The sequence below is a fragment of the Gobius niger genome (assembly GCF_951799975.1).
Source record: "Gobius niger genome assembly, chromosome: 3".
NCBI classification, from domain to species: domain Eukaryota; kingdom Metazoa; phylum Chordata; class Actinopteri; order Gobiiformes; family Gobiidae; genus Gobius; species Gobius niger.
In genome coordinates, this window is record NC_136854.1 from 31709153 (window position 1) to 31721415 (window position 12263).

At 42.8% G+C, this 12263-nt stretch overlaps 1 protein-coding gene across 1 annotated transcript in view; it reads right to left on the bottom strand.

The window, feature by feature from the left end:
• Positions 1-1509: 1509 nt before the first annotated feature.
• The window catches only part of lcor (ligand dependent nuclear receptor corepressor), a 111751-nt gene continuing 100997 nt past the window's right edge, over positions 1510-12263 (bottom strand). The window contains exon 7 of the mRNA XM_079553381.1: positions 1510-4731. Within this exon, the coding sequence (XP_079409507.1) occupies positions 3558-4731 (1174 nt within the window). The 3' untranslated portion in view covers positions 1510-3557. The remainder of the gene's footprint in view (positions 4732-12263) is intronic.

The window sequence follows — 12263 nt, forward strand, 5'->3', positions numbered from 1 at the left end:
GTCTGTGAAAAAGTGATACATTCAATACAATGTTCATATGTGCTGAGTAGAGACAATGAGGTTCGCACGGTCGCTGTTAGCAGGAGGAGGACTCTGGACAGGGGGAGCGTTAACCACAAACAATCAACGTCAAATCAAAGTGTGGAAATGGCATGCACCGCGCAGACACCGCCGGCTGACAGCGGCGTCTGAGTTTGTCACAAAAAGAACAGGAGAGCTTAGTTTCAGAGACAGAGAAGGGAGGAGTGTTTTAGAGAAAAGGTTTGGCCTCACTGGGACCCCTCAGAGGGGACACCGGCTAAGTGCTGTTCAGTCGAGGGCAGTAAGTGCCAATTAGAATCGAGCTGACTAGTTTTAAAAGCACGTTATATGCTTTAGCTTCATCTCATGACTATTCAATATCAGGTTAGGCTTAGACCATTATCAGCAGCTAACGTCAGGTGTTTAAGTGCTGCGTTGATCCTGTTTTCACTATCAGATAAGTGCATTGTCCGTCGCTGGGTCCAACTCCACTTTTAGACACTTCCAATGCTCAGCATTAACAAAGTGTTAAGCATTTCATGCTTAAACGCTACAGTTTTGGACTTTGGCTCTTTCTTCAGAGCGTTCCCATTGGCAAAGGATTTTGGCCAATTGCACCAAAGGGAACAGCGGGGGATTGTATAATAACATTAGTGATTATTCAAACTCTCAGATTAGTCAGTAAGAGGCTTAGAGTCAATTGGCCTAAGCACAAATTCAGCCAATAGCAAAGTGGTGCATGCCATTTTGAGAAAAAATAATATCAAATAAATAAAAGTGTACAATACATTTCAATAGGAGTGATTCATGGTCATTTCTTCTACAGAGGTACATGTCTCACAGACTGGGTGAGCACCAGGCAGTGTTTGAACGAAGAGCAACATTACAACCACAAACCCAAACATAAGTCATGTCCGATCTCCTGTGAGCGTTCCGCGCCGACGGAGGAAGACAACGAGACGATACTTAAAGTCACGCGTTTCTGTCGCGCTTTTGTCACTTTTCACAGAGACCCAATCGAGGTTTGTATTCGACCTGCGGTTCTCTGAGAGTCTTCTCAACTAAAGCTTTGCTTCTTTATGACATGGAGCTACACTACCTGCACAACCACAAACTCTTATTCTGCAAAGTGCTATTGTCAACGTTTAGCGCCATTTGCTTGAATTGTGTTGAGTTTTCTGGAGATTTTTGTATTTAGTGCTGCTGTTCGTCCTAGAGTGAGGACTGTACGGTCCTCCTGTGTCAGCCAGTGTCTCAGTTTTGACCCTGAGTTTAAGTGAGGAGAAAACCAACGGATTGGCTTGTACATCTTCAGTCTTAATAATTTATAATATATTAATCTGCCTATCCCCCACTTCTAACTAACCCTCCCTCCCAACACTGTACCCAAACTGTTGGCAACCCAGTCTCACAAAATGATCAATATCCAGTATTTGATCAGCCGGGGGTACAAATTTAAAAACATGTTTGTCACAAAATGTTATTGTTTTGCATGGTTGGTTTAAGAGCGCAAAAAATCTAATGGGGAGAGATCCCGCCCGCTGCACTGACTTTTGTGTTGTCTAAGATTTGACTTTTATAAAGACGTTTATAGTAGAAACGTTAGCATCCACAAAAGTGGAAATGTAACATTGAGAAGTGCACATTTTGGGAGACTGGCTTGCTCTGAATAAACAGATTCTTGTAAACTGCCTTTTAGTGACTGTCTTTGAGGGAGAAGAAGTTATAAAACCACCTTAACTTGATTAGAGGAGAGAAAAACAAATCATCTGCAGTGTGTTGCCATTAGCTAAAGATATAAATCTTGTTAGTTTTAGGGCTAGCTGAAGCTGTGCTAGGACCTAATGTTCGACTGATAGCAGCAGAGTTTCACAGTCTGATCCCAGAAGGCTTGAATACATCCCACGCAGCGAACTAAAGGCGGCTCCGCATTCGAGGATCAGCCGTGAGACCAAGATGAAGGTCTGAGGTAGCATTCCACCTTAAAAGGTCACCCACTATGCTGTTTTTGTGTGCGTGTCATTTCTTACTGCGTCTTTGTGGCACAGATAGTGCGGATGTTGGTATTATAGCTGTTTAATGCAGCAAGTTTCAAGTATTTTTGGCTTCCTTATTGATGCAAAGACTTGTTTTGACTACATATTAATTTGGGTATATTTTGGTGGCCAATGGAGGATTTTTTGTTTTGTTTCAAGTTGCTCACCTCTCGTAATTCATGATCTAATCATTCAAAATCTACAAAACATGGTCCAGAATAAATATAACATGATTGCTGATAATGTCAATGCATTTAACCTATCGGAAAAGCCATGGACAGGATCGATACAGATGCATAAATTTGTTTTCTACCAAGAGGCATGTGGTTTTTGATGACAATGGTTTGTAAAAGTATGGCTTCCGTGAGAAGAGGGATGACAAAGAGCACAGTAGGTGACCCTCAAAGCCAAGCCGATTCACAGTTGGACCGCTCCCCAAATGATCCCTTGGCGAAAAGAGCGTCCAAGTGGGAATCGGCGAACGAGGAAGTGTGCACCCTCAAACCCGTTGCAGTGTAGTGACTATAGGGCTTCGGAGTCAGACCAATATAAGTGCATGATGCGAAAGGGCAACGATGCCGAGGTAACCTGGTCCGCGAGACCCAAAGTGTAGTGCAAAAGAAAGCAAAACAAATCCAAAACAAACTGTAGTAGTAGTAGTTCAAGAAGGAAAGAAAAAGAGTCTAAATTGTAGAGAAATAAACGAGAAGTAGTCAGTAGTATCTATACGAAACTCACATACATGCATCCCTGAATGTGTGACGTTTCTCATTCGCAAAAAAAAAAAAAAAAAGAGGACGGGTCAATGTTGCTTTCGTCCACACAAAGATTAGCAGAATATCTTTAAGGAGGAACAGAAAAGCTTTGCAATTAAAGCATCATGGCTACCTGGTAATAGAAGGTGGGTTTCTCAGTCACAACCCTGGCGAGAAAAATTGTGGTCCGAACATTTTAAATATAGGAGAAGTTGTTCACTTACCAATTACCTGTCGGCTCCCCAATAAAGAGAGCGGAGGAAAGATTTAAGGGGAATTAGAGGAGGTTTTTCTCTTAAATCGAGATCCCAAATTCCCCCCCCTTAAAATTGGATTGGTCCACTGCCCAAACTGCTCTTTATAAGCAGCATCAGTTCAAGTGTATCAAGTTCTTTAAGAAGGGGTCGGCTTTTGGGCAAAGGGGGATTATCAGCATGCTTAAAGATTTCTCATTAATTGTCATGTAACCCATGTCTTTAGCCTCGTTTTGTTCGGCCCTTTCAAAGCGAAGCCAAACAAAAGCTCAAAATGTGGCGTCTCTTCACCGGGTCGCCACGCTTAAAAATGGTCTCCCGTGTGTTAGATTTGAAACCTCCTCCTCCTTTAATTTTTTTTTTTTCAATAGTCCCTGCATTTGTGCTCACCCAGATACTGCAAAGGAAATTGGCACAAATAAAGCCCCATCCACTTTAAAATTATTTCAGACTGAGGTTTACACGTGTTTAAAGTTTTTTCTTTTTTTTTTTTAATCGATTGGTTTGAAATTGTCTTCGATCTCCACCTTCACACTGTCCTCGACGGCGGCCATCGATGGGGGCACTTCCTCGCGAGGCGTGGACAGCGGGGTGTTCTCCGATTCGGGGTTCACGAACCCGTCGCCTCCCCCCTCCATCTTCATCATCAGCTTCAGCTTCTTCTTTGGGGGGTTCTTGAGCGTCCCCATGCGCTCCTTCACCTTGTACTCCAGGGTGCTGTGCGGGATGCCGTACATGTTCTGGGCCTTGGACACGCTCATCTTGCCGTTCATCACCACGGCGATCGCCTCCTCCAGGATCTCGCTGTTGTACTGGCGATACCTGCCGCGCTTCTTCCGCGGCTGCTTCGAGTTCGGGTCCCCCTCCACGTCGGACGTCGAGTAGGCCGGCCCGGACGCGTTGTGATCCAGTTCGGCGGTCCAGTAGTCGGCCGCGCCATCCAGGAGGCTCCCCAGGCTGCGGCGGTTCTGCTTGGGCAGGATGGCGCGCAGTTTTCGACTCAGAGAATTGTCTCCGTGGCCCCCCGCGCCTCCCACTCCCAGCGCGCCGTACCCGTACAGCTCGGAAGCGTGGTTTTCCCAGGACAGATCCATGCCACGGACCTGCGGTATCTTCAGGTCGACCGGCGGGGAGTGGCCTTGCTCGCGCTTGCTCTCTCCCCCGTGATGGCTTTTGGGCAGCTGATTGTGGTGGTGCGAGTGGAGCGCGCTCTTGTAGTACGCCCCCTGGTGGTGGTGGCTGTGGTGGTGGTTCTGGTTCTGTTGGTGGTGATGATGGTTTTCCAAGAAGCTGGGCAAATCCTTGAGGTCGCTGAGACTCAGAACGCTACTGGCTTGCTTCAGCTTCATCAGGCTCTCCAAATGGGCCTTGCTACTCCAGTACGAGGCCGCGGAGCCGCCCTTCGCGCCCAGCAGAGAGGAAGCCTGGTTGGTGTGATTGAGCAGTGCGGCGGTTTCGAGGCTGGAGAGAGAGAGCGCGGAGGGCTGGTTGAGGAGGCAATGCTTCTGACTGAGCAGCTCTTCCCTGATGCGCAGCGAGCGGGCGAGCGGCGGAGGCTTGAACGAGTTGTGGTGGTTGTTGCTGTTGTTCTGGACGTAGTGGTCGATCAGGCTCCGCGGCAGCAGCCCGTCCTCGTCCTCCATGTCATCCACTTTCAGGGAACGTCTGGAAGAAATAAATGTTATGTTAGTTTGTGGAAATCGCCTGTTTTTGCGGGATCTTTTCCGCAATCATGGCAAGTCTTTTTTTATAGAGGGCAGGCCTCCAATCTATACCAATCTGCAGCCTGTGGGCAACAAGTAGCTCTCAAGCCCTTTTCAACAAGCTCCTAGCGGCTTTCCACATTTCTACATGAGCATGATAAATCAAGTTAGTTTCTTGGCACAGCAACGTTGTTCCTCTTACAATTATAAGCATCTATCTGCCATTATTGAATACAAATTATTTCTATATTTCTGGATCTACTATACACACTATAAATTATCAAAGCAGATTTTGGTGCATTTGGACTTTTTTTATATGAGCTAAAACACAAAAGTTGAAACCTAAATCTCTCATAGTCATAACTACTCTGAAATGGTCTCTTTGTATACAAAATTACTGCATTATGAAGATGTTCAACACAATCTGCTAACATTTGGGGGGGGGATAAAGAGACAAATGTAATTTCTTTCTTTGTGTTGAAATGTCACCAGCGATTAATTGTCCGGACGTTTCTTGTATCCTATTGGTAGCTCTCTATTTTTTGTTGTCTGTTTTCAGAAAGTACCAAAATCGTCAAAGGCCACGGAAATGGGCTTTTCTATATCGCATTGTTATAATTGACGCAATGTTTATTCTCTCTAATGTCGCGCTGGGTGGTTGTTAAGCCGAGGGGGAAGAAACCCTCTCATGGAATCACACATTTTCCACTCTTGATAGCTGTTTTTGGCAGACTATAAACATATTCATGACAGACAAATATAGTCAAGCCAAAATCGGGTAAATATGGATTTGTTTTTGTTTTCACAGTAAATTATTCATCATATGCGGAAAAACGGCACCAGTTGCTAACGTTAGCATATTTAGCATGAAGCTAACGTTGGCTTCCTGATTAGCATTGTCCGTTTTTTTCAGTATTTATGGGTTGTTGAACCACTTTGCTTCTCTCCACGTCTCTGTATCTTTATTTAGTAAAAAAAAACATATTAATAATTCAGCATTTCTTAAAAGTAAGAAATGGGTGAAAGTTTTCCCTCCTTTGTTTTCCCCCTCTGGCGAACATGACCATATTTGGGCTTCTTCCAGAGATGCCGTCTGTATCTATACCACTTCTTTTTTGGGAACGGTGAGCCGATTTCTCCATCCCAATCACCAACCGAGACTTAACATGCACCCCGTGAAAGACGGAATAGGAAGAAGCGGCTTTGTGTGGAGAAAATGACGAGGGGCAGGCGGGTAAATATCTACTTCCCACTTGACATTGACTCCTTTGTTTTTTTTTTGTTTCATGTCTTTGCATTACCATAGAAAGTCTTAATTATAACAGCAATACCCTTTCATTGCATACACCGGCATTTAAAAGTCAATAATGTAATGCACGATCTGGCCCGTTCACATTGGCCACAGCCCGTGTTGACTTACTGGTTATAGGCTTTGTTCCCCATTATGGGCTGAATACAAAAGTGGAGCCTTGACTTCCCGCTAACCTCACCAGCGACATCAAACTGACCTTGTGAGAAACAGCCTCGATCAATTGTAAATGACTATAACGCTCACGACTGTTGCTTTGGTGCTTCTCATTGTAATACAAATGTGCTCGTGCAGAGATAGCCCACGGCACTGTCGGATGAAATATTTAAGAAATGTTTTATTGGCATGACGTTAGAGTTCAAGGAGTATTTCTGCATTAAAGAACAGCTTAAACCCGTGTGCGTCTGTGGGCGTGTGGCAGTGGGTTTGAACTGATTTAAGAAAATTAAAGAAGAAAAGGGCATTTTTACAGTAAGTCCATCATTCTTGTGGCTCTCTGGTCATGATGAGGTTCTTCAAAATACATGCTTTCTCTTAGGTTAGGCGGAAAATGTTTTCGGACTGACGAGGTATGGAAGCACAAGGAAGATTCGGCGCATCTGCAAGGCTCGTTCTGATGAGTGACGAGAAAGCGGTGCATTTGTGGGGATGGCACTTTATAAAACTCATTGCGTTGACTAGTGGTTTGGTGATACTTAGCCATTAGATCATAACAGTTATCGCGATAAAGCTCTCTCCATATCCAAAACTGCCAACTCCACCATCATAGCCAACTCCATAGTCCCCTCGTATTCTCTCAAGTCATCCCGGACACTAAGCTCCATCTTGTCCTTGTCCCCTCTCGCCCTCTGGTTTATTGTTGTTTTTATTCATAAAAAAGTTAAGATTGGGAATCACATCAAAGCATGGGAATAGGTAGCGTTCACGTGACATCATTCTATGCATCTGCAATGTAATGGTAACATGAAACTCATGACACAATAAAGTATTTAAAAAAAACATTCTAAAGAGCCTATTCACCTATTCCTCCTATGTGTTAACATGGGACTGGAGAAGTCCACATAAAATCAGCCACTACACGAAAACAAAGCCGTTTTCAGGCCGCACAGAGAAACGGTGCAGTGTTGACATGTCGGTGCAAATGAACATTGAACACTTTACACAAATCCATCGACTAAACATTAGATTTGAGCAGAGAATATTTTCCCTCGTTCTCCGTTAAAATGAACGGGCTTCGCGCTCGACCGGAAGTGTCTGGACAACGAGGTGCCGAGACAACGCAAAAAGTGGCAAAAGTGGGCGGGGCGGAATAAGGTGAATACTTTAAAATTGAGGTGGAAGACAACTGACGGTAACTATGGTAACTGTGGTAACTGACAAAATGCATATTTTTATGTCTTTGTTTTTTGGCTCATATCTCAGTCATTACTGGAGGAATCCAAATGAAACAAAAACTGTCACAAAGTTCATTATCTCCTCTGTCAGCACAAATGAACTAATGTCCAATTATTTTCTCCGAAAAACGTCAAAAAGTGGCGACAATATGCGAAAACATGACCGTGATGTTGTCCATTAGAAAGGACTTACAGACATAAAAATAATATCACAAATACTGAAGAGGAAAAACATTTGTCAATTTTCGTTTTGGAGATTTCTTACAAAAACTGCTTTTCTCCCATAGAGTTGTATTGGCCCTGCCCTCCATCTGACATTATGACATCATCAAATTCTAAATCGTGAACGCTACCAATTAAATAATGATCTCAGCTTACTAGCCGAGAGACGATTGGACTGAAGCAGTGTGCGGCAGTCGCGTTCGCGGAAACATCTGCAACTCTTCAATACTTTATTTGTCTGGTAAAGCCGGAGTAAGTGGGAGGTAAACAGTGAACTGGAGGACGATCAATAATTGACGCACAGCCGAAGGACAGGGACACGGCTACAACGCGTAAACATCTCCACTCTCAAAGGCTCGCGTGTTAGTGATAGCTCAGTGACATTTTAGAGAGTGCTCTATTTTATTTTGTACAAACAGGTGAAAACATCATTGATAAAAAACTCTTTGTGAATGCAGTGGGCTGTAGGGTATGCTTGGGTCGCCACTGATGAAAAATCAGGGCAATTGCCATTAAGATTACTTCTAAACGTGGATTAAAAGTTTGTATAGTTATGGCAGGTCGATTAAGTGTCTTGCCCAAAGACAGAACAAGACAGAACCTTGGGATTCATGGATGAACGCTCCAACCACTAAGAAAATAGAAACCCAGCTAGTCCAGTATCAATACTTGAATAGAATACAGATGTTCCTTATTTAATAGGATGCTAAATGTTGACAAAACAAAGCAACAACTGGCTGGACACATTTTCAAAAACTAAACTCTCCTCTCTCTTTGTCAGAGCCTTGGGAGAATTTTCTTTCCATGAACACGTGATACAGACGAGATCTCTAGAAACGCCTATGTGGTCAAGTTGAAGCGTCCAGAGGGGGAAAAACTAAACTTTCTCCAAATACTCCATAACTACTATAACAAATGTTGAATCATGAATATATATTTTCTACCAAATAAATAAACAGAGACATAAATCATTAATGGACAATTTTAGCCATAATGCGAACATTAGCTTCATGCTACGTATACTAACACTAGCTATGAGTGTCGTTTTCGCTTCTATTGGACAATTTGCGGTGAAAAAACATCCACGTGGATCTGATTTTCACTTCACTTTATTAGCGTTTGATAAATATATTTAGTCTGTGGGAGAACGGAGAAAATAACCCAAACATAGTCCCTTCCCCCGGGGCTAGGCCACGCCCCCTTGTATGACGTGTGGCCGTCTGTGTCTATTCACAGCACACATACATAATGCAAAACAGGTTAACATGTCTCTATTTGACAATTCAATCTCACTAGGAGTCTTATATCAAGTTTTTATGTCGAGAACACAGCACTTTGTGAGCCAGATCCTAAAAGGGCTGCACAAAACATCGCCATCGTCTGGATTTACTGTAAAGTCTCGATGTTGCTTAACTAAATGCTGAAATGGTTTTGTGAAATATTACAACAACGTAATTATTGCTATTATCCAATATTGCTATATTGTGCAGCCCTAGATTGTAATAAAGAAAACAGAGAGCGGTGTTTAATGAAATGCGTGTCAGGAACAGTGTCTTATCAATTGAGAAATAAACTACACGACGTATTTATTGTGTTTTCGATGTAGAAGCCTTTACCAATTTACCACCGTTTGAGAATTGGCACCACAAACCACCTAAGAACGGGCCTCATTTCCTTTCTTTCTCGTACTCAGATAAACGGCGTCTCCTGCTCAGACAAATATATGCGAAATGCCTATACACTTCAGAGTGCCGCCCTGAGCCTATAGCCCCGAGTAACTATAGCAACGGCAGCTTTTAGAGAGCGCTCACTTTAATGACAGAAAATAGCTTGTCAACTCAGCACATGACACGCTGGAGGTGGAGAGAGAGGGAGACTTTTTTTCCCCTTTTTTCAAGGTGGGGAGTCCACGGCTGGGGGTTCGAAGACAGATTATCCCAGTGGGCGGTCAGAGGCTTCAGGAAAAACAATATAGGGTTAACGAGAAGAGAGGCGGGCTAACGAATGGATCAGTGCCGGGTTATGTTATGTGAGAGAGAGCGTCGGGGGTGGGGGGGACACCCAGCAGACAATAGCCCGCAGAGGGGTTTTAAAGGGAAGTAAAGGCTGGGATCTATCAATTGTTTCTGAAGAGGTAAATAAAAAGGTGTAAGAAATTCATCCGTCCTTCAAAGCCAACGGGCGACTGTCGGGAGATGTGCACGACCGCAAAGTAGCACCGGGGGATCCAATTCTTGAGTCAGGATATAGGTTGGAAATGCTGACAATCGGCTAATCGAGGTACTCTTGGATTTTGATACTCTCCACATACAATGCTCTATAACAGACTCGAGAAAGTTACAATACTCGGGAAGGTAAATGGGACAAGAGGACGAGAAAGGCGCTCAACATCCAGGCTAAACGGCATTTAGTAGTGGAAAAAATTAACAAATTGAAGCAGTTCGAAAGGCATCGAGAGATCTGGCGCCAGGGTATGAAGACCACAGCATGACAAAGCCATAACTGACGAAAACAAGACAACGGTCTTGGACAAGATAATGGCGTGGTGATGTATCATGCGCCAGCCAATATTGTTTTTATGGTGTGAGAGGTAGATATTTCATGTTTTATTATTTTGTGTTCTGTTCTCTAATTCTTTTGTTAGTTAGTTTGTTTTTTACTGTATTTTTATCATGGACTATGACGATGAAATGTCTTGCCCAAGGACTAAAGGACAGCATTTGGGCCACAACCCTCCTGTTGTTGTTTCTGCTGTTTCCTGTAACGGACACAATTTAAGGGACTTTCCATCATTGGAATTATAGAATATTTTTGTAATTTGCAATGATAAGGGTAATGATAAGGGTAACCCTATAAGGTTAACCAGCCTCAGGCAGAAAAGGCTTCAATTGAACAAAGAAAAACGGCCGTGTTGAAGCTATTGTTCCGGCTGGAGCCTGGCCTCGTCTTTGTGGCTTTCTGTTACCTGTGTCTCACCTCCGCAAACACTCGGGGCTAAATTCAGAATCCACGCCTGACTTCGTGCCCCGCAGGACGGGTAGGGGCCGCCGCCTGAGGGTCTGTGGGGCCCTGGGCGTCTCTAATGATCCACTCATACAATATTAAGCAAAGAGGGGGAGGGGGCGAGGGCTGGTCCCCAAACAGGAGCCGGGTCTGGGCTGTACAAGGATTTTTATAAACGCCACAGCGGCTAATCTCAGAAGGGGCCGACACAGCAGAGAGAGTGAGAGGTTGAATAACTATAATTCCACACTGAGAGGCTGGGCGTTTTTATGGTATTTTGCACTCGGCTCCAGCGAGGTCCTAAAATAAAGTTGCGGAACTGATTGCAATTGAAACAAAATTGCTACTTCATGGACGAATTTTGCAAAGTGTGAACACTGTAATGATTTTTGGATACAAAGTACACTACAATCAATGTCAGCTTTATTTATATAGCACAGTCAATAAATTGCTTGCCTCCATGGGGTCCTATTGTGTATTAAACCCGCTAACCCTGCAGTTTAGACCTTGACAGACATGTCCTGCAAGGATGTGGTTAAACTAGTTGAGCAGTTCATATTTCTTTGCTCTCTCTAATGTAAGTGCTCCAGGACACCTTTAAATGTGTACAGTGAACTGAATCTTATTGTTAAAACCTGTAATTGCAATGTTTAACAGACAAGTTGCAATTACCTAATTACCTAACCCAAACAAGGACCTACATTTATTTTTTTCCATAACAAACAAAAACTACCTCGAAGTAGTCCCGACTGATTTCTTTGTTCACAATGAAAGAATGAGCTCATTCATATTATTATGATCAGTGTTAATGTCGTTAATTTTAGTCAAAGTGATATTTTTGCAGACTAAAACTGAACTAAAACTAAATTCAAAGGTTTTCATTAGACTAAAACTATGACTAAAATGTCAAGATATTTTTGTAAATATGACTAAATATAAAGAAAAAGGAGACTAATATCATCCAAAACTTCCACTGACAGTCTGAAAGAGCCTCATATCATTTAAATTCACTGGCAAAGGAACAGATCTGAGCTTTGTTCATGTGGGAGAAGCTCCATGAAGCAGAGGACCTTGATTAAATATGATTATAATAAATATTATTAATGCAAAGTTGACTAAATTCCTCTTAAATTGACATGCAATTTTAGTCGACGAAAACTAGACTAAAATTAAAAAGAACTTTTTGACTAAATCTCTACTAAAATTAAATTGTCAAAAGACTAAAACTAAATTAAAATACTGTATGTTGTCAAAATTAACACTGATTATGATTGTGGTCCAAACTCATTCCTAACTTCACGAACACATTGCGAACACCTCAATTCTTCACAGGGTTGAGTTTAAAAGCATGTCTCACAACTTCAAGGAGCAACACTGTTGAGAAAGTTAACAACAACTTTCCTTTCTTGTTTGATAAAAATTTCATAGGTCTTTTTTCACAAATGTTTTACTGAATTAGAATAAAACAGATATGGGGCCTTTAACTGACTTCCTTATGCAGGGCTATTGATAAATATAATACTGTACTAACGCTGTAGATTTTGCCTGTATAAACCTCTTAACCCC